Here is a 26,913-nt window from a genome sequence, read left to right as displayed (position 1 = left end):
CCAATCAGCGTGCACTCTCCGGCACCCATCAACAACCCGGGCCCCGATTGGTCGCGAGGGCTCCGGCCCGCCCACCTGACGAGCGCAGCGGTGTGCGCTGGGAAGGCGGCGGCGCTCCGCGGCTGACTGCTTCCTGCGGGAGTTGTCGGGCGCGAAGTTTGCTCGGGGCTGCGGACTGTGGGGCGCGGGGGTCGCTGCTGTTGTGCCCGCTAATTGCGCGTTTGACGCGGGTGGTGCGGCCCCGACCTGAGTGACCATTGCAAGGTTTAGGGTCGCGGAGATCTGCGGCGGGCACCGTCACCGCGGGAAAGACCTGCAGCGGGACACCGTCTCCGGCACCGCGGGGTCGGGGAAGGCGCAGGGCCCTGGGGCTGAGACAGTTGTGCGCACTGGCCGGGAGGTACGCGCCAGGGGCCCCGAGCCGCCCGCGGGGCTTGTTCTCAGGGAAGGGCTGGCAATCGCTGGGCCCCGCAGCCCCTCCGGAGTCCCCTGCATCCTCCCGCACAAGCTATGGTAAAGGGCCCCATGCACGCAAGTTAACAGAACGAAGGGAAGGAAATGCCTGCTGACCAGATTTAGTTATTGCTGTTTTAACATTTCCTGTGATGAAAACAAAGTGTATTTGCCTTTTTATCGATCTACTCGTTTACAGTTTATTATCACTGCTGTGGGTCTGCCCGGCACCTTCTGGATCCGCTAGTTAAAAACCAAAGGGAAGCAGGAGCCACGCAAAGAGCAGCGGACCTCAGGCTTTGGCACCAGAGACTGTGAAGGGAAGTTTAGGCCTTCAAAGTGCAGAATAATTCTGTAGCAGCTTACTGCATCCGTTAGAGGGACAGAAAACAATCACCTGAGACTATATAGAAAGCATAGCACCTATAAGAACACTTTGAAAAATTTTGTGCAAGCATTCATTCAACAGTCACATTCCAGGCGGAGTCAGGGTCTCACTGCATCGCTGAAATGGGAAACCCTCTAGGCAGGAACATTTACTAGTGGTATTTCTTCATCTTACTAGTACTCTGCTTTGTGCAGTTCATTTTTACCATCTGTCCAGACACTCCAGATTAGAGCAGGATAGAAGACTCACAGTTAGACGTGTCCAAGAAAAAAGGTGGGGATGACATGTCTGATCATCTCAAAGTTGGATTGAGAAACATTTTGTTACTGTTGAAAGGTATAAGCCTAAATCCAGAAAGAAGTTGAGCAAGTGGGAAAAAAGTTAAATGTCAAAATCCACAACTTGGTTCAGAGTTGACCCCTCACTTGTTAGAGTAGGAGTCAAAACACAATGTCTAAAACGAAAACCAGGAAGGGGCGCCTGGGTGGCACAGTCAATTAATTGCCCAACTCTTGATTTCAGCTCTGGCCCTGATCTTGGCTGGTGAGATAGAGCCGTGCACCCAGCTCTGTGCTCAGTGTACAATCTTCAGATTGTCTCTCTCTCCTGCCGTCTCACTTGTGCCTGCACGTGGAAACACACTCACTATCAAATCTTTTTTTTTTTTCCACTATCAAATCTTAAAAAAAGGAAAAACCAAGAAATCAGAGCATAAGCATGTTAGGTAGAGATATGGAGAGAAATACCAGAGGTCACAGATAAAAATTGTTGAAGATGGTTGTATCTGGGGAGCAGGAATAGGGAATATTTGACATCACTTGTCTGCTTTGAAGATGGAGGGTGTGACAGATTTAAATATGGCCAAATTCCTTGATACTTCTCCCACTGAGAGGTGACAGTGTGTCCTCTCTCTTTGGTTCTGGCTGGGCTGTATGTTGTGACCTGCAGAATATAGTGGAGGGAGACTGGCACCTTTTGCTTCTGAAACCTAGTTGCCACCTGGGAGGAAACGCAGGGACAGGCCCTGAGTGAATCATCTTAGAAGTGGATCCTCCAGCCCTGGCTGAGCCATTCCACGGACACCATGGGGAGGAGGCGTGAGGGGTGCCAAATGAGTCCGGAGCAAATTGCTTTATTTGTGAGCAACATTATTTTATTGAGATGACGTGTTATGCAGCAGGAGGAATGTATAAATGTAATCTACATGAATAGAAGGTGGAACATTTGGATTATTTGTCCTGCTGAGTGGTGGTTCTTCTATTTTCTGTCAAGTCTTGGAAACACAGGAAGGAATCCCCAAAGACTCTTCAGCTGTATAGTTCTTTGGACTTGTTTATTCAAAAATATACGTACCACCAGCCCTCAGTTTGTTCCCTGGATTTAAGAGTCTGTTATGGTTGGCCTTCCTTTCTGTCTTAGTTGCTGGAGGGGAGGTGAGAGAGGACGGGCACTCGGTATAATGGGCGCCGGGTGTTAGAGAGACCTGATGAGTCACTCAAGTCTACCCCTGACAGTAATACTACACTACACGTGAACTACAGTTTAAATCTTGAAAGAAAAAAAAAATGTATTGGGCAACCACGATGTGCTAGACACAGTTCTAGGCAGTTGGGACACAACAGTCAATAGACAAGATGACATCACGGCCCTCTAAAGTTTATAATCGGTTAAGATATAAATTAATAGGGGCACCTGGGTGGCTCAGTGGGTAAGCCACTGCCTTCGGCTCAGGTCATGATCTCGGGATTCTGGGATCGAGTCCCGCATAGGGCTCTCTGCTCAGCAGGGAGCCTGTTTCCTCCTCTCTCTCTCTGCCTGCCTCTCTGCCTACTTGTGATTTCTCTCTGTCAAATAAATAAATAAAATCTTAAAAAAAAAAGATATAAATTAATAAATACTTTAATTCCAGATACACACACTGGGGCTCAAGGACCATCCCCGGGGGCTGTCTCTGTAACACAACTCTGAAGAGAGTGGTTTGACTGGCGTACCTGTCTTGAATCCTAACCAGGTTGATTTAAGGAGATGTTAAATCTGCTTCCCTCTTTGGACTCAAGAGTCCTGACAACTAACTTGGATTCTTCATAAGCCTCTGGTCAAACTGGAATTTGGGGCTTAATGATTCCTGGAGGCCAAGAACAGGAAAACTTAGCATCTTTCCCTGGTCCTCACAGAACTCTTCTATGATGCTTGGCTGAAATGTCTTGCATTTCAGTTAGTTGTTCATCAGGACACAAGTACAGAACTCAGACTGATTTGTATTCAACTTCTTCTTTTTTTTTTTTTTTAAAGGACAAAATGGAGGTAAAGTATATTCTACACAATCAAAAATAAATATTTCAAGTAGCAGATAAATCACACAAAGCCAAATTTGGAAAACACAAGTGCTCTTACCCACATATTTAAAAAGATGTTACATAAACCTTGCATCAGAAATACCTAGCATAACTGAGGATAGCATAAAAATTCTGTATAAAAAGTATTGGGGGGGATTATCCTGTGCTTTATTTAAAAAAAAGATCAGGTTAAATTTTCTGAAGAATTCCTTAGGTAGAGATATACAGGAAATCCACATTAAAAGAGTTATATCGACCAGGCAGATTTTGAATACTCCTTCACTGTGGATTCTTCTTATTGAAGATTATTTTCTGTATCATCCAAATTCCATAGGTGAGCCTTCTTCACATTCATATCAAAACCAATGCTGACCGTTATTATTTTGGTTTCACTCTCCTTTTGGCATCTTTATGTTTCTTTCGGCAGTCCTATAAAAACATGACACCTTTGTTAAAAATAAATCTAAATCATTTTCAAGGTGTTCAATAACTATCAAGTAAAATTTGAATTATTCAATGTGAGGATGATGGAAAACATTATGGGAGTGCTCACTCTGAAGGAACAGGGAATATTCAAACTTTTTAAATGCCTGCAATTGAAAGTATATTTAATCTCCCACAAATCTCATGATTTACTGTTACTTAACAAGAATGGTTGGAAATCAGGCCCCTAAGTTGGCTGCTCTGCAGATTGCTAACTTGTACCAGGTGTGGCCCAACCTAAACCATGCCCCGACCCGCACGATGAGCATTTAAATCATGGTCTCAGGTTCACACCTTACCCCTACTCTCTTACACCAGAAAAATATTAAAACAAAGATAGCACCATTATCTAGGTAGGAGACCATCAATATGGAGGTACTCACCATCCGCAAGCTGTTTGTTCTGGCCTCCCAAGAATTCCTGCTAATGTTATTTCCCACTCCTCTCCAGAATAAATCAGAACCTACTAGGGGAAAAGAAAAAGACAAGGTGGGAGATTAATGCCTTTAAAATGGATGGTATGCTAGTACTGGCATCATCAAGGGCTTCAATTCTAGTTCACACCATTTTTTTCCCAATTTATACTAATTTTAAGAATATTTTGTCTTTTACAAAATGAAAATGTAGCACTGCTTACACAGCATAAACTTACTGTTTATGTATTATTTACCATTATGTATCTTGGTTTTTGTTTGTGCTAGGGTTTTAGGAGTTCACCAAGAGCCTGAACTTTCAGGGTCCTAGAAACAGGAATTTTGCACGTCTAGCATCTAAGCAGGTCCCCATAACAAAGAAGTTCTTGTGATACTGAATGAGGAAGGGAGGGTGAGTTGGAGCCTTCAGCCTTCTAGGGCTTAATAAGCCAACGGCATCAGTCTAATAGGGATGGCTAAACCACACGATAGTTAAAAGGATCACAATTTTTGCCAACTACTTCTTTTCCCGGATGCATGTGACTCTCCTGGAATGTGCAGTGTGAGAACGGTGCCATTTCCTCTCCTCTACCATTTAAAGGAGAAATGTACTTACCATGAAGTCTTTCATCATTCTTAGAAAAAAAGAAAAATCTAGTGGTCTCTTTCTCAGGTAATGATGCTTCTCTGAAGCAAAAAAGAGAGAGAGAGACAGACAGACAGATAGACAGACCTGGGTTAATTTCAGTCTTTCAGATGAAATGTTCACACTGAAAATATAAATGAACTATTCCTTAAATAGATCTGCTTTACGTTTTGCTCATTTTGCCCTGATTTAAAATGACTCCACCCGCTCTCTACTCAACATTCTTCTTTTGTATCTGAACGGTTGGTAACAAGAGCTGTTTAAGTCCCATGCTGCTTGCTCACGGTCTCATCCCACTATTACTACCCCATCTGCCTGTGTTTCCCGTGGGACAGCTCCAGGATCCTCCTTCCAGACCCAGATCTTCATACCCCCACCCAGTGCTACCCAGGCTGAAGAAGAGGAAACAGGCTCTGTCACAAAAAGGCTCAAGAACTCTGAAGGACTTGAGAAGAAAATGAAGCTATCTTGTATACTTGTATCAGCATGTCTAACTCAGGTGTTAAAAACGCTGTGAGAAACTACTTACCTGGGGCTGGGCTTCCTGCCTTCCGTTTCTTCTTCAGCAACATCTTCCTCTTCAGAGCTGCTGTCTTGGAAACGAGGGGCTCCCTGCCAGACAACCTTCCCTGTTTTCACCGGCTCAGCTCTGTAGGCATCTGTATTGTTATGACAATGGAAGGGGCAGGACTGTAGCTGAACACAGTCGGTTGGTCACTTTCACCATGCACATGTATCTCTAAGAGTCCAGGATCTTAACCACTAATTTAAAATAGTATCTTTTTAAATTTTCAAATATTAATTGAGAAGATGTCTTATTTTTTGGCATTGCCAGGGTGATCTGCCAGTATAAAAAGACATAAGAACCAAAGGTTTAAAAACAGGCAACATAATTTAAAAGAAGCCAAAAGGGTGCTAGGCACCTGTGCTAGCAAGAGATGCCTAAAATAAAGCATGATGAAGTGAGACCAGGTGTCCCTGTCCCCCGTTTATTCATCAATGAGTAAAGGAACTTATGTGTACACTTTCAATTCCTAAACCCTCTTTCCAGAACTGCTGAAAAAGCTGTGGACAGTTCCCCAGGCTCCTGAAGCACCAAACTCACACCTCTCAGGTCACTGAGGGGTCTCAGTGCTCAGGGTTCTCACACATGGCTCTCGGCTGTAGGAATTACAGTCAGCGTTACGCCAGCTCTGCTCAGCAGCATGCGACTGATCCTGGCGCTCCAGGGGACAACAGAGCAGGGCACATGATGCGTCACTGTATCTCACTTGCCCAAATTCTGAAACACTGGGTCTCTGCACCTCATGCTGGAGGACCACAGAACTGACACTAAAGACTTAGCTGCTAACAGAGGGCGCTACCGTTAACTGCTCATCTTTTTTTTTTTTTTTTTTTTTAAGATTTTATTTATTTATTTGACAGAGAGAGATCACAAGTAGATGGAGAGGCAGGCAGAGAGAGAGAGGAGGAAGCAGGCTCCCTGCTGAGCAGAGAGCCCGATGCGGGACTCGATCCCAGGACCCTGAGATCATGACCTGAGCTGAAGGCAGCGGCTTAACCCACTGAGCCACCCAGGCGCCCTAACTGCTCATCTTTAATGCAGCACACATTGTGGTTAGGTGCGCACATACTCTCCGGGATGTGGACAACCTGCTTTTTACAGTGAACTTCCAGGAAAGCTGCATTCCATCGTGAGCACCAAGTGAGGAGAAGCAGTCTCCCTTACCAGGGGAGACTATCTCTAAGTTAACAGGCATTTAACTTTCGGCTCATGTTGCCTTAAGGGAAACCTCCTGAAAGGGAATGTGAACTTGTGCATACTGCTGTTTCTGTTTTTCTCCAGGTTTCTGGCACGTTTCCAAAGACAAAGTCTGAAAGGACTGATGTATCGATGACATAGTGGACCTGTATAAAGGCAAGGTGGCCTATTTCTTCCTTTCCCTTCCAGGCAGCACTGGCTTTCTACAAGTCTTGGCTTTTCTAACTGCATGTAAGGCATGAAGCTGTTTAATCGGAGAGCTTACTATGTACTTCCTCGTGATTATTTCCACTCGGAAGAAGGAATGCTGCACATTACTCCTGGGCTTCCCTTCGCGTGGTATCTAACTAGACGTTTGCTCGTTTAAATGCAAAAACAATCTCCTGCTGTTAGACACAGCTCCTGGCATGTTGTTTTGACCATATGATACCGAATCTCATGTTGTTCATTTAGGTGGAAGAAAATAATTCTTTCTTCAGCTAATGTTATGTCATACACTTAACATAGACTCAATCCATTATGTGCAAGCTGCCTGAAGTGAAAATGTTAAAAAAATTTTTTTAAAGTACCTTCCTTTTCTTCTTTAGCGTCTGAATCAAAAAAGGAGAATGTGAACCCGCCAGGCTCCTCGGCCCCTGTCGTTGGAGTGGCGGGGTGGTGGATGTCAACTTTCTCGCCATCATGATTCTCACTGGAGGGTGTGTCGTCTGTTGTTTCGCTGGTAACTTTTGTAGTTTGAAATATTTCTTTTAAGTCCGCAGCAACGCTATAATACATCTCTTTAGACACCTCGGGCAGCTTCTCGGCCTCCTCCCTTTTCTTCCTCCGTTTGGCTTTACTGCAGTGACATTTACAGACAAGTGCATCACAAAGAGACCATCAGCTGCCAGAGATTAGGAGAACACCCTGGAAAACGAACCCCATTCTTTCAACAACCAAGAGGATCCACATATAAAACTCTACTCATAAAAGCAGAACCTTGACCAGTAAGCTTTTAATACACAAAACTACGTCAAACAGCTCCAAGTATTACACATGAATTATACCCTCCTCCATTCTCTGAACTACATTCCAGAAATCACACCTAAGATACTAGCGTTAAGAAAATCACTTAACAGCATTAAGCCTGTAACCTCACCTGCAAAACAAACACGCTAAACCAGGTAACTTCTAAGTCCTAAAATTCTGTGAGTTTTACAAAATTGGTGTGAAAATTTTGGTCATAATTAAGTTTTAGGAGTGAATTATAAACATGCTACGTCTACTTTGTCTTGATATGAAATGTTGATGTTACTATAAACCTGTTCTGCATTTATTTTCTCTTCGATCTCAGACAAAAAGTTACATGGCTGTTTGCCAATATTGAGTTTTAGGTATTTAATGATTAAAATCCTTTTTCCTATTAGACTCCACTCCACATATCATGAGTAATATTGGGCCAATATTCTAACTGTATTACCTAAAATAGTAAGTTAACAAGATAGTTAACTATTATAACTACTATAACTATTATAACAAGAAAGTTAGTTAACAAGATAGTAAGTTAACCTAACTGGTTCTTATTGGGGTAGACTATATCATGGAAAGAATCTTTTTTTTAAAGATTTTTATTTTTATTTATTTATTTGACAGAGAGAGAGAGAGCACAAGCAGGGAGAGCGGCAGGCAGAGGGAGAGGGAGGAGCAGATTCCCTGGCTGAGCAGGGAGCCCAACATGGTGCCCGTTCCCAGGACCTTGAGATCATGACCTGAGCTGAAGGCAGACACTTAACCGACTGAGCCACCCAGGTGCCCTGGAAAGAAACTTGTAATACTTCATTTAAAACACCAACCTGGCTAGGATTTAAGACCGAGATGCCTATGGAACTGAGCTCTATGAAAAATGGTATACTTTAGGCAATTCCATGTGATTATCCTTGAGGCACCATGTGGTGGTTTTAAAAGTGGTCCAAAGATCCTTTGGTCCTTTTTTAAGATGTGGAAGTTAATCCCCCCATTCCCTGGTGTTGGGCTGGACTCATGATCCCTTGAGGCGTGCACTAAGGCAGAAGAGATGGTGTGTGACTACTGAGGGTCACAGAAGGTACCGCAGTGCTCTCCTTGCACTCCCCTGTACAGATCAGCAGCTTTGGGGGAAGCCAGCTGCCCTGCTGGGAGGGCACACAAACAGCCAAATGAAGAGGCAAGGAACTAAGGCCTCCAGCCAACAGACATGTGCATGGGCCAACCTGCAGGCAATCTCCTGAAAGCCGCTGAGCCATACTATGCATACTATGCATACACTGGGTGATGGGGGCATCTGAGTGGCTCAGTGGTTAAGCCTCTGCCTTTGGCTCAGGTCATGATCTCAGGGTCCTGGGATTGAGCCTCGCATCGGGCTCTCTGCTGGATGGGAGTCTGCTTCCTCCTCTCTCTGCCTGCCTCTCTGCCTACTTGTGATCTCTCTCTGTCAAATAAATAAATAATCTTAAAAAAAAAAAAAAAAAAAAAAAAAAGAAGTCCCCACGTTTCCTGGTGTGGACTTCAGAGCTGCTATGGACCAGTGAACCCCGTGCCTTCTGCTTCCCTCAGGTGAACAGCAGGCCTTCTGGCGGCCACCCTGTGCTTGCCTTACCACTGTGTGCTCACAGAGGGACAGGTGACCTGTCCTCTAGTTCACAGTTCTCGTCTCTGGTCAGAGGGACTGCACTCATGGTGCTGTACTCATTAGGCCTCATTTGCCTCTAGGTCTTATGTGGGTGACAGCGCCCCAGCTTCTGAATAGCTATTGTAACAGTGAGGTTTCTGGGCCATCAAGGGAGCGGTGAGCATATTCTGCATGTGGCAGGAATGTAAACGACCTGGCCAGTGGGTGGTTTACGGCAGTTTTAAATATGCTCACACATTCCCCATTACTTCTCCCTTTAAGAGGAGTTGTTTCCAAGCCCCCGACCCTCATCGAAGTATTTGAGTTGGACTTGGTGACTTGTTTCAAGAAAACTTTATAAGGCAGATTGTCAGTGTGTGACCTAAGACTAGGTCATAAAATACACTGTGGCCTCCTCCTCTTTGGGGTCACCTGCTCTAGGGAAAGACACCATTCCCAAATAGCCTTCACCTAGTTTCCTGGCAGCATCTTCTGTAACTATGACACAGTCATCAAAACTAAAAGGTTCACCTCAATCCACTACTATTAACTAAACCCAAGCCTCCTTCTCATCTCCTGCTTCTCCACCGAAGGTCTTGTTTGCTCCCGGACCCGATTCAGGATAGCACACTGCCTTTACTGACTCTACCCATGGGGAAGTGAAGGCATTAAGCCAGGCAGGGATACTGGCTGCTCCGTGGACTTGCCGTATTCATGAAACTGACGGTGCGACAGCGCAGGCACGGGAAACAGAAGCTCTACCACACTGGAGCATGTCGTGGACTCAATCAGTGCCCCCCAAAAGATACGTCCAGGCACTGATTTCTAAAACCTGTGACTATGACCTTATTCGGAAAAAGGGTCCTTGCAGAGTTGTGAAGTACCATGTAAACAAGAGATTATCCAGGATTATCCAGGCAGTCCCTAAATCAAAGTGTCCTTATAATAGACACAAAGATGAGAGATACAGAGAAAAGGTGGCCATGTGAAGATGGAGAAATGCAGCCACGAACTACTGTGATCACCTGAGGCCAGGAGAGAGACGTGACACAGATGTTTGCCTCCGAACCTCCGGAGAGAACACAGTTCTTTCAGTAACCTTGACCTCAGACTCCTAGCCTTCAGAAATGCCAGAAAATAACTTTTGTGGTTTTCAGCCAGTATGTCTTTGGTGACTTGTTACAACATCCATGAGAAACTAATTCAAGGAGGGGGCACCACACTAGCCCAGGAGCACATGTCAAGCACATGCAGGAGATTCCTTTGTTTCAAAGTACGACTTTTCTCTACCACAGCAATAATTCCACTCTAACTCTTCCCTCCCTGGTCTTCCATTAAGTACCATGCAGACCAATGGATGGGTATGGGTTACTATCTATTTCTCTCAGGGTCTCAAATGAGATTAATTCCTATGATCCTGCTACAGAGAGAAGCAGCTGATTTACCTTTCCTTTGGTTTATCATCGCTCTTCCTTTCATAAGTGGCGTGGTCATGCCTCGTTGGATCGTAATGTATGACATCCCTGTGTAAACAACAGACAGGAGTAAGCTGGCAGAGAGAAATCAGAACCTAATGCAAAAAATTAATAGCAAATTATAATTCAACATTGGGACAATTCCAATTTTTGAGCAAGACAAAAATCACATGAAGTATCAAGATCTTGTTATAAAGTGGTATTTTAAGTTACCCAGTTTTGAGTTTCCCTGAATCTTTTAATTAAAAATTAATTTACAGATACTGAAATAAATACAAATAAAATTGGATCTGCATAAAGTATTTTAGTGGGAAAAGTGATTAAAAGTATAGAAAGGAAAACTGGGGTCTCCTGGCTGGCTCAGTCTGTAGAGCACGTGACTCCTGCTCTTGGGGTCATGAGATCAAGACCCCTGTTGGGTGTAGAGCTTATTTTAAAGAAAAATCCTGAAAAAACAAAAGAAAGGAAAATTGATCACGTTGTCGACTGTAGAAGCTGGTGTACAGGTCTTTCAATACACCAGTCTCTATAAATAATGTGTTTAAAATTTTCTATAATAAAAAATTACATTTATATAGTTCTACAGTTAATATTTAAACCACTGTCCAGCTGCTTCACTACTGAAAGCAATGTTGCTATGACATCTAACAACAAAAATAGAGAAAAAATTCAAAGTTAGTTTCCTGAAGTGAGCCACTGGGTCCACAGTAAGTATGTTTTTAGGGTCTGATATATTTTGCCAACTGCCCTCCCCAGGATGTCTAAAATGGCCTAGTTTTAAACTGAGTTCAAAAGGTACATAATGTCAAAGGGAAACAGGGTGGAGCAGGATGGAACATAAATCACACCTAAATTTCTTGGCAGGTAACGATCCTTTGTGCGCAGAATTGCCCACAGTGGTGTGTAAAACACTCTGCATGACGTCCAGGGCTTTGAGCTTCTCTGCAGCAAGTTCTTCTTCCTCCGCAGTTTTCTCGTCATTTACCTCTTAGAGGGAAAGGCAGAATTAGTATTCTTTTGGCAAACGTAACTTGAGCAGTCTCAATCATAAAATGATCATCAAGCACTTAAACATGGGCAAAGCTCACTGAGACAGGACAAAGAAAAGTCCAGCCCTGTTTTCCCAACCTCCCCGACCCCATGGCCCTCAATGCCACAGGGAATCCAGAATTCGCATGGCCAATGAACGAAAAGCCCCATTTCCACCTGTAATTATGAAAATGAAATCTGCATTTGATGGCGTTCAGTGGCAAATCGAAGTTCTTAAGGTAAAGATCGCCAAATGCAACAGAGCAAGATGCTAATCACAAAACCACAGTGATTATAGACTCTCGTTTTTTAACCACTCTAAAAATTAACTTAAATTACATAACAACCTAAAGATGACAGGTGGTAAAGAATGGCGATTCCTTTTACTCAAAACACGTTACAAGACAGTCGCTTGGTCTCTGGTTCAGTAATTAAGTGCTGCAGGAAGAGACCCATGGGTTCTACACACACAAGACATCGTGGCCCCAAATGCTGTTCTCTTCAACTACAGGAAACAAACATTAGACAACAAAGTAATGAGTCTGGACTGCAGGCCAACATACAGAGCTCTAAGCCTGGCAGAGTCCTGAATTCACTGCAGAAGACAAGCAACCAAGTAACAGATACCAGAATAAAGCACTAGTTTGAGTAAGTTCTCTACAGAAATGCCCCCAAGTGTCTTAAGGGTTCAAAGGAGGTAGAGAGTAGGTTCAACTCCATCAAGAAAAGCTTTAGGCAGAGTCTAAGGCAGGCGAGACCAAGCAGATCCCCTGATGGGAGGGCCTGCCAGGTACCGGCAACAGAAACAATTTGGGACCAGAAATAATAGGAACAGAAACAAAAGGAACACACGCAATAATAGGAACAGAAACAAAAGGAACACATGCACTGAAGAGAGTGTGAAGAGATCACTTTAGGTTGGACCGGATGGATGTGCTAATATGTAACAACTTTCACTCTGATGTGTAAGGGAAGGCTGAGGCCACAGGAAACCTATGAACCCTGGGCAGAATATATCCCTAAAGGCAAACGGAAAACCAGGAACAGAGAATTAGGAAGAAACAAGAGTTATGGTGTGAGGGGAGCAGAGGGAAGAGAACATGTGAAAGTGAACAGGGACAAAAGCCACAGCCAGGCTGAAGAGGCTGGAGCTGGATGAAGTGAGCAAAGAGCCCGCAGGTCCGAACGCAACGACACAGTACTCAGCGCCGGCTCCACGGTTCCGTCTGCTGCTGCCTTCTCGAGAACCTGAGCAAGCCGCTCTGATGCGCAAGCTGGCGTGGACTCCGGAGAACTTGCTCTCGGAACCCTGGTTTCCAGAAACATACACTACACAGAAAAATCACCTCAATGAGATCAGAGAATGCATTTCCAACAAGAAGCCACTGCTTCTGAATTAGCTGCAATTTATTTTTTAATTTCAAGTTTAGAAGGCAAAAGATGGGAGTGGCAACGAGAAACCTGGCAGGGCGGAAGGAATGGCTTTTTGGGGGACCTGAGGTCTCACTGTGTCCACAGAAAGAAGGGCAGGATGAGCCTGCGCATGAGCAGGGTGACAGGAAGTGCGAACCGTGAGGCCTAAGGCAAGGGAAAGATTAACTCAGGGAGGAAAGAAAAAGGTATGAGGAGAAGCCCAGAGATGGGAGAGGCAAGCAGGGACCTCACTGGAAGGGCCGCCCTCCTGGCCAGATGGGAGGTGAAGGCTTTTTTGAAGGGTAAGTGCAAGGTCGTGTAGAGACAGTCTGGAGCCGCTGCAAAGGAGGAAGTCCTCGGGAGCATCACAGCTGCGAGGCGCAGCCGCATCGGGACGACTCCGTGGTGCTCTGCTGCTCCAACTCCCACCCCTGGCATGCACCCTGGAGGGAGGGCAGCTGCTCAACTATCTCCCCCAACCTCGCCAGGGCCCCTCCGGCCTCCCCTAGAACAGGGGCAGGATAGAGGAAGACGGTCTTTGGTGGAAGCTGTTGTCTCCTACCCTTGCAGGCAGCTTCAAGCTATTGAAATTTTCTGAGTAACTCTACCCACAAGCTCAAGCAGGACTGCGTAAGCACCCGTGGGTCACAGGCCTCACAGTTCCAAGTCTTGAGGCGCAGTTTCTCCTACACCAGATGACTTCACAGGGTCCCCCAGCTCTGACATCAGGACTGTTTGGGCAGGGACGTATTTACCTTCCTGTTCCTCTTCACTGTCACTTTCCAGAAATCGGGAGTCCATGCGGAATCTGTCGTCAGTGCCGAAATGAGACTGCAAGTCCAGGAGCTACACAGACACGCGGGTAGCTGGGAGCCACGTTCCCAAGGCCGCGCTCCCACAGGAGCCCCTCCAAGTGCACCTCCCTCACCCGAATTCACTACATTAGGGTTGGCATACCCTCACGGCCCCACGAACCCATGCAAATAAATACCGGAAGCTCCAGGGCAGCCTGCACTTACCCGGAGGGAAAAACCCAGTCACCAAGGGCCCACAGGTAGGATTATTTTTAGTCTTCACTAACCTTCTGCCCGGCTCTGCCCTCAAACTGAGGTTTAATTGTGAACCTGTGACTGTCGTCTTCAGAGCCAGATTCTTCATCCTCGCTGCTGTCAAACAGCCTCCCAGAGGCTCTGTTCACGGACTCCTGGAACACAGATGCACACGGAAGTGCTTTGTTAACAGTGGAGGCCATCTGCAATTCCTTCCTCAGGCAGTCTTCCTCTCACACTGAAGAACCAGGAGCCCAGATGCATCTCCCAGGACCTGGGTCACTCATCGGGAGGCTCCCGTGCAGCTGGAGGATGGGTGCAGTTATTACACTTCCTGCAGGGCTCCGCTACTACTTATGCTACCTGGCAGATGGTGTGGAGGATAGATTCACATTGGGGAGAAACTCTAAGGTCCCTGGTGTTCGTGTGTGGTGGTCAGGGGTGCTGGGGATCACTGCAGCTCAGGAGGGCTTGATGTTGAACGTGGCAGTTCTGGGGAGGTCCTGGTGTGCAGCAGGCAGAAATGGACTTGTGAGAGTGGTAGAATGCCCACATGGGCTTCCTGGGCTCCTTACCTTCATGGGCTCCTCTCCCGGGTGGCTTTGCTCCTCTGTTTCACTGTCAGAGCCAAAGATGATGTGTGTTGGCTTGTCCTCTGGATGACCATCCTAGAGCAGTCGACAAAGGCATTACACCTTAAGAAAGCCCCCTGTCTCCTTCCCTCGCCAAGGCCCCTTTTCCTTCCTTAGAGTGAACACCACCAACCACAGTGTTTCCCAAGACGGAAACGTTAAGACTTCTTCCTCTCCATGTCCAGTTGGTCCCCAGGTTTCAAGTATGGACCTAGCTGGTATCTTTTAGATCTATTCCCATTGTCACTGCCTTCGTTCTGGCTCATGACCTCCCCAAGACTCCCTGGTTCCAGATTTCCCAATTTGACTTGTTTGTCATGGCCTAAAAAAATCTTGCCCAGATTGTGGCTAGTAAATGTTTTCTGTAAAGGACCACAGAGTAAATATTTTGTAGGCCACATATAATCTTGGTTCTTCTCTTTAAAAACCCTTATAAATGTAAAAACCATTCTTGGCTTGAAGGTTGTACCAAAACGGGCCACAGGCTGGATGGCCAGTGAGCCAGAGTGTGCAGATTCCTGTTCCATGACATACATGAAGCAAATCTTCACCCTTTCCTTTCCATGTTCACAGAGTAAAGTCCAACCTCCACAGCTGTCGCACCACTTGCCCCGCTCCTCTCTCGGGCCTCCTCATCTCTGCAGATCTCCGTTATGCTGACTACAAACTGCTCCCTTCCCACGAATGTCTTTCCACTCCCTTCCTGCCTACCTGCCACTACCCAACCAGTTTGCACCGATCCTTCTACCTTAGACGTGATTCAGGCTGAGGAAGGCCCCCGCCCCTCCTCCTGGCTGACTTGCTGGGGTGTATGGGCACTCTTCTCTCTGGGCCCTGTGCCTACCACACTGTGAGACAACCACCAGAGGCAGGGACCACAATCCTCATTTCGAAGTCTAGCACTAACTGTGAAGTCCTGGGACTTTGCAGACACTTATGGTTGTTGGAAGAATGAATAAAGTCAGTATCTTGAATCTTAGTGAGATATGTATCACTGGCAAGTGACTTATTTGCAAATTCAGACACATTAGGACACGTCACTAAATTATGCCAGTTATAGTTTCCAAATGAAAAGAAAGCGTAAGGAAAACTTTATATTAAAACAAGTAAGAATGTTTTCAGTAAACAAAGTTCAAACTCAATTTCTCTGGTATATACTAAAGACACAAGGCGACAAAAGCTTCTCACTCAAGGGACACGACATGAAAACAAGTGGGTGCTGGGACAAGGAGCTTGGAGGGGCACGCCAACCTTCACGGGAAGGAAGGGTGGCCTCGTGGCGCCCAGACTGGGAGTGCGCTCACCAAGTCTGCCAGGGCGTTATGAACCAGCTTCTTCCGCACTTCCTTTGCTTTCTGCTTTGCCTCCAAGGCTGCCAAACGCTTCTGATTGTCTTCAGCATGCTTCTCCTTAGCGCGAACATCTGACCAACTGTTCACAGAAAGGGGGAAGTTGGTGTTGCTTCCCTGAGTATCTCTCCTGGAGGAGCCCTCCAGTGCTTTCCCAGGCATCGGGGAGCTGCTCTGTCCAGAGCCTTCTCCGGTCTCCCCTGTCCTGTGGTGGCAGTCTTCATCAACGCCTACCTTGGGGGTCTTCACACCAAGACTTAAAGATTTATCTTTTAATGGCAACAGACTAGAAACAGGATTTCTACCTCTGTCTTCTGAACTGCTAGGGGACACCATCTTATGATCCTGGCTCTGGAAAGTAGAACGCCTTTTTTGAGGCTGAGTTTGGTTTGGGTTTGGGTTGTTTGTCTTCTTTGTACGCTGGAGAGGAGTTAGTTTGCTTGATGAGCCATTAGCAGGTGGGGACCCCTTCTCCATGGACATGCTGCCAGGACCAACTTTCAAGGAATCCTGATCTTCATTTATATTGTCAGAGGCAACACTCTCTTTCAAGGGTTTTTTAATCGATTCCTTTCCATAGAGGGAGCCTACTCCCTTGAAAGCCTGGAATTTTGGCTTTACGCTGTCTTCCTTTGGTTTCTGTTTTCCACAGGTGTTCTCTTCTCCTTCTAAGAGGGCAGCCACAATGTCCTCGGGACAGATACACGGCCGGGCTCTGTGCAGGCCACCTGGAGTCCTGTCACACTTGGTGGTGGTCTCCTGGCCATCACCCCCACTCTCAGGATCTTCTTCTGGAACCTGCAGGTTGCTGCCAGCTAGCTGTTCTAGATCAGCTAAGGTGAGCTGCACACGGAGGCAGTTTCTCATCATGGCGTCGTACTCCTCATCTCCTGCAGACTCGGCAGATTCTGATGCAGAACCTGCATCCTCCCTGCTGCTGCAGTGGGCTGTAACCCGTGCACTGATGGCTCGCTCTGGGTTGGTCTTTCTTTTTTGTGCTTTAACACAATTACCGGAAAGCTCACAGTTTTTTCTGTTTTTTGCAGATGTTTTCTTGTGTGCAGGCTTTTCCATTTGTGAAAACTCTGCACTGTTTTTGACCTTATCAGTCTTTTTCTTTGCTGCGATGATCTCATCTGTATCTCCTGAATCATAGTCACAATCGTTTCCCATACCTGCCGCTGTTACAGAACACAGCTTGGGAACACCTGACCTGAAGTCTCCCCCTACGACTTCAAAGGGCTCATTTGCAGAGTCACCCACTGACGACCATGTAGTTTTCCCCAGGCTTTCCTCTCTCGCAATCAGTAGTCGTATCTCTTCTTCAGAATCGGTATCATCATCAGACCTGTGATTTCTGTGCCTGGTAGTTCCCATGCCAGAAGTCTGATCAAACACATTGTTAAGTTTCTGGCTGTGAGAAGCAGAGACATGGGGTAACTGAGCAGTAATGCGCTCACAGGGTGCTTCCCGTGCCACCTCTTGTTGTGTGGGATGCAGACTCCCCGGGACCATGTGGGGTCTTGCTCTCACAGCTGGGGAAGCAGCAGACGCCTGGTTCTTCTGTCCTTTGATCTTCTTCTGGGGGGTGCTGTGAACAGCACAGAAGTCTCCTCGCCGCTTCTTACTCATCGGGTCATCTCCTCCTTCCAGTTCCCAGGTGAGGCTGGACACAGGGGTGGCATGTGTGACATCCTCTGCGATCTTCTTTAAGTTGTGGCAGTATTTTGATGGATCATACTTCATGATGTTACCAGAGTCAAGGAACAAAACACAGGCACTAGGTTTTAGGAACACCTATCAATGTGGTGAGCCACAGGAAGTACTGTTTGACCTAGAGCTGATCACTTATTCACCTTGCCCTCCCTTTTCCATCGAACACCATGAGACTTCACTAGGTGCCCTTACGGTCTGTGGCACTGGCCAAGTCCAGAGTTAAAACTGAGCACCATCACAGTTAATTGGCAGAACAGCAAACCTATGCAGATTTTCTGTAAATCTGAGCTGATACCACCAAGCAGAGCACAGAGGGGCACACAGCTGAGCACAGCTGGGCGCTGCATGTCCTTTACTCCAACCACCTTGGCCATTCCTGCCTCCTCAGTCCTGGCATATCATAGTTCTGATTCTCCCATCTCAGTAACATCTATTCCACATTCTACACGCTCTCCACATCTTGTCTTTATTAGGAAGCTAATAATTCTTTCCTAGGCCTGTTTTGTTGCTGACATTGTCCAGAAAAATTCTAGTTAATGTCAAAGTGCTGTGATGACAGCTAGCATTTGCTGGTTTCCTAACACATATGAATAGGCAAGTGTAAGTTGCTTTTAGTGATCACTCCTGAAAAATCCTTTTAGGAATTTAGTAAGTACTAAAATAGCATCTGGTAACTAGTGAATGCGTGCCAAATACGTGCGCCGGGCAGTGTCTGTCGTCAGCTTCACACTGTCCTTCAACGTCCTCCTCTCTGCTGTCAGTGGCTGCCACAGAGGGAAGGCTGAGAGGAAGTCAGCTTTCCCCGACATTAGTCCTACTGGTGGGAGAGCAGAAACAGATGTGGCCAGTTCTCCAGGGGCCCTGGGGCACAGGAGCTGTGACCAATGAGGACACCCCTCTCTGCTTCTCTAGCCCCAGGGCAGTAGGGTCTGCCACAGCTATGCATCTCCGGCAACCTGCCCATCAGCTGCGTGCTCCCCCACACTTGCTGTCTGTACTGCATCCCCTCGGGAACACCTGTGCTGCTTCTGCTTCCCGACTGGCAGGCAGGGTTACAGCTTGTCCACAAGTCCACCACGCTGGGAATTCCCAGACAATCTGACTTCATTCTCTCAAGGGAACAGACCTCCGCATTTCCTCGTCCAGCATGCACACTACTCCTCCGCCCACCATTCTCCTGCCTGTCTGCATATTCCTACCTACTGTTTCCTCCTGCCTGGTCCTCTTCCCATCACTTTCTACTAATGGAAACCATGCCTCACCTCCCCCCAGCACCTTCTTCAACCACAGCCAAGCCCCTTCGCCCTTCTTTAGCACTTTGATCAATGGCTTTGAATCCATGTCAGCCAAGACAGGGGACATAAGAGTTAATCAGTACAAGTGCTTCATTGCTGTCACTCACTAGTATCAAGCCTCCCCACATGAACCTCTCATTGCTTCACACACGGAAGCAGTTAGGTCTTACCCTGCCTAGAAATGAACATAAATATTTAAGCATCGAAGATTAACTTACAGAGACAGGGAAATTCTAGTGGGATAAAGTGAATTTCTGCAAGTATCCATCGCTGTGGTAAACAAGAAGTTACTTTGAAAGGCCAACTGCAAAGGATATTTTACGTTTATGTTGATTCTTTAGGTGAAGGATAGGTAATACTCTTCCAAATTTACTCACGACCCAATTCTAAAAGAAAAAAAAAAAAGAATACAATTACTATATATGTTACAAATGGAAAACAATAACCATACTGCATAAACACAACTTTAAAAAAAATCAAACTCACAGTGGGCCATGATTACTGCTGGGTTCTGTTTTTGATGAGAAAACGGGAGTTCTCAAAAAAAGTGTAAGAGGAAAGAAAAAAGAAGGACAAATGGGGCAGCTATCAGTCCTTCATAAACCACGTAGGCCACTAACAAAAACAATCATTAAAAGGCAAAGCTGGAAAAAAAAAAAAAAAAAAAAAAAGGCAAAGCTGGGACCAGCCTGTATGCTTCACCACCGATGTCCCTGGGGAGACCTACCTCCACTTGGGTTGATTTCTTCCCATAAAACGAGGGAGCACTGTGCTTACCCGAGACTTGTAAATGCACTGTGAAAGCGCTAAGGACTGCCTATATTAAGTGCTTCAAAGCGAGGGGAAAAGCGACTGCTCTAGACATGGCACCCATGGTCTCCCAGTGTCAGGACTCTGTTCCCGGGCTACTCGGGCTGCCAGCGAGACTCACTTTGTGCCCTGGCACTTCCGTCCCTGGCACAGCTTTCACGTGGAAATCCACCACTCCCATCTTGTCTAAAAAGCTGTTGTTGCCTATTGTTGATTTTTCTTTCTTTGCCTTTGCTTCTTCTCTCTCTTGGGCCAATCTGAATAAAAAAATACATATATATAAATGAGAGAGTTAAAAATAACCAACCAATTAAGTGCTTTGTTTTGGTTTTTATTTTTAATACTGTAGAACTGTCTGACTGGGTGTTGTACATCAACAATGAATCTTAGAACACTGCCTCAAAAACTAATGATGTATTTTATGGTGACTAACATAACACAATAAAAAAAAAAAAAAATAGCTGTCTGACTTTATAGTGATCATTTAGGGCCTCTCAATTTTCTCCCTTGCTTATTTACTTTTAGCATTTTCTCCAACCTTAATCCCTTCACTCTTCATGAGGAAGAGGTGTGTTTCAGAGCCCAATGTGCCAAGTCCTGATTACTTCTACCCTCTTACTGAAGAGAATGCAGGATGCCATCTGAACCTTCCAGTTCAAACTCCCCCCGCTTATTCAGGCCCGGACAGCTGCACTAGCGCAGTCCTCACGGGCCTCTTTGCCTCCGATCTCTTTTCCATTCCACTTCCCAGAATGATGGTTGGACTCAGGCTCCTCAGGTGCACCTGCCCAGACACTCCTGAGCAGCAGCACAGCATGCTCACCCTGCTCAGTTCCGACACAGAGCAGGCATCGAACTGCTACTGGATAAAGTCCCACCACTACCCCATTCACAGAGGCCTTGAGCTGAAGAACAGTCTCACTTTTCTCACCAGACCAGTCCTTCAAAATAAGCCTTCAGTAGGCTGCTCGCCACTTGTTTCAGACCTTGCCATTTCTTGGGCCTAGAATAATCTCATCAACTCTAGCTATATATCCCTAAACTATTTCCTATTTAGAAAGCTCCCAAACTCATATAGTCCTTTCTCCCTGACAATAATACCTTGCAGAATCTTAAAACACTCTAATGGTTATTACACTGTCTTGTTCTTAAATCACTTACATAATTAATCTTGTGCCTCTCATTCAGGGACTTCCTATCACCTTCATGTTTTTATATGACTCTAGCATTAACAGCCAAAGTCAACGTAAGCAATTTGGTACTATCTATTAAAATGTTAAATGCCCATAACCCTATGATAAAACAACTACCCTGTGGATATAAACCCAAGGAACCCATGCACTAAGCAGGAGCCATTCTCAAGGGTCATCCATTATGAGAAGGAGAAAGTCTAAATGTCCATCATCACAGGGATAACCAAGTACCCTGTGGTATGACTATTTTCAGAAAGAGTAAAAACAATCATTTCAAAAAAAGGGGGAAGCTCTACATCCCCACAGAAGGTTGAGTTTACAAAGGTGAAATAGGTATATATAGTTGAAGTTAAAACACATGTTGGGGGCCCCTGGGTGGCTCAGTCAGTTAAGGGTCTACCTTCGGCTCAAGTCATGATCCGAGACCCAGGGATGGAGCCCCTTCTCCCCGCCAAGCCTGCTTCTCCCTCTCCCTCTGCCTGCTGCTACTCCCCTTGCTTATGCTCTCTGTCAAGTAAATAAAGTCTTAAAAAAACCCTGTGTAAATGCATTGCATCATCTTTTTCGGTGGGCCTGGGGTTATGTGGAAATACAGTTGAAAGGATTTTAGCTCTATTTGTAATGTGTGAATTTGCCAAGTATATAATAACATTATTACTTGATAGTTTCAAATCAACTAAGTGAATGTATAAAACCATCTACAATATAACAAAATAGAGTTTAAATCCATGCAGAACACATCTTACCTGTGCAAAAAACTTTCTTTTGCTAGCTGAATTTGTAGTGTTCCACCTTTCCATTTTGTTTTATTTAAAACAGACATACCTATAAAGAAAAGAATTGTTACTCAAGTACACGACAATGCAAAAACACATGGCAGCATATGCTTTTTCTAATTAACACCAAGAAAAAGAGACACAGAATAAAGATACTGCGACCTGGAGAGAAAAGACCTAGGTCCTGGTCTCAGCTGAGCCATCCACGCCAGGAGTCCTTAAGCTCTCTATTGTCCAGTGTTCCTGGAAGGACTGAATGTAGCAATGTGTAAAATGTAAAGTGAAATTTATCATTCCTCCACAAAGTGATACCAGGAACCTCTGGTGAAACACCTGACATTCATTTAACATTTTATGGTTATCTCCCACACTAAAACTATAAAACATGAATGTAATTTCAGAGAGCGAACTGGAGGACAATGAAATCCTATAGAACTTTTATTTATCACCCCACAGTAATTATCGCTGTGTGACTTGCAAATAAATTAGGTGCAGATGACTAAACTGTGTTTCAACTCCTATGCCCTAATAGCTGATTTTTATCAATACCTGCTATCACCTTTGTCAGTAATAACCATGTGCAGAATTTCTACACGGTCGGTACTATGCTAAGTACTAACATATTACTCAATATAATTTTTATGGTGATACCATGAGGTCAGTAGTATCTGTCATATGCTAGATAAGAAAATTGGGGCTTCTAGTTTAAACAACTTGTCACAGGTCACACAGTAAAGCTGATGTGTTCTTAACCACTACTTATTTCTCACTGAATGACAGATCAATTTTTTTTCACCCCAAGGAGAACAAAGAAGGCTCATGGCCCTCTTTCTCCATTAGCATGTTCTCTTTTCAGTGTCTTGACTTTCCAGCCTCTAATAACTCACACACATTCCTGTATCAATTATCTCCCCCTCCTTCTTTGTTGAAGGCCAGTTTGCCCTCATCAGCTCTACTAAACTTACCAATAGGGATTTCATAATTTTAGGGATATCATCTTATGAGAGAGCATACAGTGAAGTTCTCTCCTAACGGTGCTTAATGACAAGAATTAGCTGCCTGAGAAACGAACACACCAGGGAGGGGGAGTATGGTATGATATCCATGGCCTATGCGTTATCAGGCAGTTTCTATGAACATGTGTTCTCTTGTTCAAAATATTCGAGAATACCTTTTTTTTTTTTTTTAAAGATTTTATTTATTTATTTGACAGACACAGATCACAAGGAGGCAGAGAGGCAGACAGAGAGAGAGGGGGAAGCAGGCTCCCCGCTAAGCAGAGAGCTGGATGCGGGGCTTGATCCCAGGACCCCGAGATCATGACCCGAGCCGAAGGCAGAGGCCCAACCCACTGAGCCACTCAGACGCCCCTCGAGAACACCATTTTTGAGCAACGTGCTGCCCTATGTCTGCTGACACCAAATGGGATGGACCTAAACTTGCTGAATTGGAGGATGTTGGAATTCTCTCAACCACAGCTATTTCTCTGGATGTTTAACAAATGGCTATTAAGGTTTAGATTTAGAACCAAAGTTATTTTAAGTTACACAGTTACATGGATTGGCAAATAGAATAAAAAGCATATAACAATCTTACATTTGTTCAGATCCGCTTCTGCTACTTCAATGTTGATATATGCAAAGACTTTCTGTGGGTTTCCTAAAAAAAAAAAAAATTAATAATAAATAATAATAATAATAATTTATTTAAACTCTTACCCAGAGTACAATGTAAAATGATCAAGTTTCTAAACTTAATGACTCTTAGAATCTTATTCTTTCAAAGAAAAATCTTGTTTAGTTCTCATTGGATACAAAGACTGCATTTTTGTAAGCATATTTGTCAAATTATTTCAAAAGAAATTAAGCCATCAGTTAAAGAAATGTTTCAATTGTTGTATGTTAGTGATATTCTATACAGCAGGGCACCAACACGTAGCAAATATCAGAATTCTAGCTTTGGAAATTGAAGGTTGCATATTTCAGAAAGCAGATGTTTTGGAATTTAGAAAGTCTTTTGATTTCAGAAATGTATTCTGGGCAGGTTCCACATTTTGTAGAACACCTTCAAGGCACAGGGCAGGGGGTTGGCACACACAGAAAGGTATCTTATAATGAAACACATATAACTTCCAGCGTGAGGGCTAACATTCACTCTGGGGATCCATTATTTTGTGATACTAGATATAAATTTTATCTGCCTTTAACAACCCACGAAGGACTACACACGTACCTTGGTCATCTTTCCGTGTGATGATCTCCACGTCAGAAACGTCTCCGAATCTGCTGAACTGACTTTGCAGGTCAGCCTTGGAAATGTTCTGGCTAAGGCCACCCACAAACAGGCGCTTCACTTCTTTGTGGGCTTTCATGAAGGCTCTGCAAACACTCCGTGTGTTCTAGTGAGAAAAACAATTTTCTCTCGACTTAGAAGAGTTCTTTCCCTTGGTTCTTCGCATCTGAAAAAAGCCCCCTCCCCACTCCTTTTCCTGCACCTTCTAATGTCAAGTTGGTGGCCTGCACCCGAATTTCACTTCCTATTGCCTTACTTCCAAATTTTATCCCTGAGACCCTGCTCCAGCCCTAAATCCCGGTTTTCTACAATCACACTTCGGAACAGCACCTCTGCACACATACCGACCACCCAGGTCCGGGCAAACTCTTTCCCTCTACGTGACCACAGTATTAGACTCCACCCCCTCTCACTTATTTATGCGTATTTTAGGTGTTTTTCCTTTATTCATTCACCCAGTCATTTATTCACGTTAACAACAGCTGACAGAAATGGGATGTGGCCGGTTAACATGCAAAAGGCAGCTCTCCACCCCGGGGCTCCTCACAGTCCTCGGACATGTACACAGAAGCTACAATCACAACGCTCTTTCACAACACAAGCCCCTGCCAAATGCTCTTCTTCAGTCACAACGAGAACAACGGATACCGCAGCGAATACAGGCTTTTTTGTTTGTTTACACACGTGCCAGCGCTGTACGAGGCAGTTTGCGAGCCTCTCGGTTTTCAGTCAGGCAGAGGGGTGGTCATCTCCCAACGCCATTCGGAGACCTAATGCTGAAACCACAACTCTAAACCAGATCTAGTCTCAGCTGTAACTCCTGACACTTCCCTCGTGTCAAACGGCCCCGTCCCTTCCCACGCCCCGAACCCACGCCTCACCACGCCGTCTTCCGCATCCAGCGGTGCCCCGGTCCCTAATTTCTAGTCACGTGGCCCAGAAGGGGCAGTCTGTCTTCCTTCCTACTGGATTGCCAATCCAGCCTGCTAAGGTTCCGGGACCACGCTCAGTTCCCGAGTTCTCTTCATTTCGTTTGCGGTCGTCTGGAGTACCGCGATGCCTCGGTCCTCCTTCCCTCACTGTCTGCAAAGGATTCCAAACCGAAACTCCCTAATTCATACTAAAGACGATCAGAGTCTCGGGTTTTTTGATTCCTGGACTAGGGTGGCGGAAGTGACAGAGCGGACGAAAAATACAGAGGCTCCTGGTCACGTGGTCCCAGGACCTCAGTCACGTGGTCCCGGAACCGCCTCTCCAGTGACGTATTCGGTCGGGTGGCTCCAAGGTTCACTGGAGGGGGGTGGGCTGCCGCGCCCTTGGGCTTCGAGTTGGAGCCAGCCAACTCTCTCGGAGTGCAGGGACCCCTAGGGCCCAGCTGAAGTAAGGAATGCAGCGACTTCCACGAGCCCGGATACTGCGCGCGGGCGCGGGTGGCACGCGGGGGTGGGTCCCGCTCGCCCGTCTCCCCCTTTGAGCATCCGGATGGTCTGCGCCGGCAGCGCGGGAGGCTTGAAGTGCGGGGCGTGGCGCGCGCAGCTGTTACTGCCGCTTGTCAGCGCCGGGCCATGGACGCCCTGCAGGCCGAGGTCCGCGCCTTGGAGGCTGAGATCGCGGCCCTACGGCGGGCGTGCGAGGAGCCGCGGACGGCGGGGGAAGACAACGGGCGAGCTCCGTACGTGCCCGCAGGCCCTGGGGACGGGGGAAGGGCTCCGCCGGCCGCGCACCCCCCGCCGTCTCCCGGACGCCGAGGGCTCGGCTGTCCACGCCCGACTCCGCCTCAGCCGAGCGTCGGGCTGGTGGAGGAGGACGGAGGTCTTGGGCTCGTGTCCTTCGCAGGCTCCCGGGCGGGCGGCGGTGCGGCTTCCTGGCGTGCGTCACTGCGGGCACCTGAGGGGGCAGCTGGCCCTGAGAGTGGGGCTCCCTTTGAGAAATAACTGAGGACGGAAGCGTGCGGGAGACGCTGGGAGCGCTGCGCGGGCGTGGCGGGGCGTCCGCGGGTGTGTGTGGGGGACCCAGAGGTGTGTGAGGACGTCCGCGGGTGTGTGTGGGGGACCCAGAGGTGTGTGAGGACGTCCGCGGGTGTGTGTGGGGGACGGGCGTCCGCGGGTGTGGGGGACCCAGAGGTGTGTGATGACGCGGGCGGGTGGGTGTGGGGGGCGGGCGTCCGCGGGTGTGGGGGACCCAGAGGTGTGTGAGGACGCGGGCGGGTAGGTGTGGGGGGCGGGCGCCCGCGGGTGTGGGGGACCCAGAGGTGTGTGAGGACGCCGGCGGGTGGGTGTGGGGGACCCAGAGGTGTGTGAGGACTCCGCGGGTGCCGGATGCCCGCACGTGTGTGGGGGGCCTCCTGAGGGGTGGGCGGACGCCGGCGGTGCAGAGGAGCAGGGGCGGGCCGCCGCTGCACCCCAGCCTACGAGATACAGCCGCCTTTATGAGCACTCTTCATGCCTAGGACAGCCCTGAGGAAGGTGTCCTTGTTCGCCCTGTTTTAGAGTTAAGAAAACCGAGGCTCGCGGAAGGGATATTGCTTGCCCACCATCTCGGGGGTGGGGGTGGTTGGTTAGATACGAGCGGGTTTGCAGCCCAAGATCCTCACTGGGAAGCCCAGGCCCCTTTGCTAAACTGAAGATGGAGGAGAGGAAGGATCTGTGACGGTCAGTCAAGCTGCTTAAAAGAAGAAACGATCTTCGTTTTCTCGGTCGAGACGGATTGGACACAGGTGCAGAGAGAAAGCGAGCCTCCTGCGCTAGCTGGACCCGAGTCGGTAGAAGAGGGGGGCG

At 46.7% G+C, this 26,913-nt stretch overlaps 2 protein-coding genes across 6 annotated transcripts in view; one reads left to right on the top strand and one right to left on the bottom strand.

Moving 5' to 3' along the window:
• Positions 1 to 3,096: 3,096 nt before the first annotated feature.
• NOL8 (nucleolar protein 8) lies at positions 3,097 to 25,323 on the bottom strand. Of its 4 annotated transcripts, none has more exons than XM_082694446.1 (17): positions 25,018 to 25,323; positions 24,077 to 24,242; positions 23,441 to 23,503; positions 21,815 to 21,893; positions 19,997 to 20,132; positions 19,383 to 19,451; positions 16,010 to 17,803; positions 14,649 to 14,741; positions 14,106 to 14,228; positions 13,780 to 13,870; positions 11,431 to 11,569; positions 10,553 to 10,630; positions 7,051 to 7,319; positions 5,249 to 5,378; positions 4,690 to 4,760; positions 4,044 to 4,126; positions 3,097 to 3,606 (listed from the first exon to the last, which is right to left on the bottom strand). In XM_082694446.1, the coding sequence occupies exons 2-17, from the start codon at positions 24,213 to 24,215 to the stop codon at positions 3,556 to 3,558; spliced, it is 3,408 nt and encodes a 1,135-aa protein (XP_082550572.1). In that variant the 5' UTR covers positions 24,216 to 24,242; positions 25,018 to 25,323; the 3' UTR covers positions 3,097 to 3,555. The 4 variants fall into 4 exon arrangements, with proteins under 4 accessions (XP_082550572.1, XP_082550574.1, XP_082550573.1 ...); XM_082694448.1 differs by having other exon boundaries at positions 4,044 to 4,123; XM_082694447.1 differs by lacking the exon at positions 25,018 to 25,323 and adding an exon at positions 24,821 to 24,918.
• A 91-nt stretch (positions 25,324 to 25,414) lies between these two features.
• CENPP (centromere protein P) overlaps positions 25,415 to 26,913 on the top strand; it is a 227,334-nt gene continuing 225,835 nt past the window's right edge. The window contains exon 1 of one of the 2 annotated variants that reach the window (XM_082694325.1): positions 25,415 to 25,808. In XM_082694325.1, the coding sequence (XP_082550451.1) occupies positions 25,702 to 25,808 (107 nt within the window). In that variant the 5' untranslated portion in view covers positions 25,415 to 25,701. The remainder of the gene's footprint in view (positions 25,809 to 26,913) is intronic. The other variant, XM_082694326.1, reaches the window with a different exon arrangement.

The sequence above is a fragment of the Mustela nivalis genome, assembly GCF_964662115.1.
Source record: "Mustela nivalis genome assembly, chromosome: 13".
Taxonomy (NCBI): Eukaryota; Metazoa; Chordata; class Mammalia; order Carnivora; family Mustelidae; genus Mustela; species Mustela nivalis.
The sequence above is the reverse complement of the archived record's forward strand: the minus strand, read 5'-3'. Positions and strand labels throughout refer to the sequence as shown.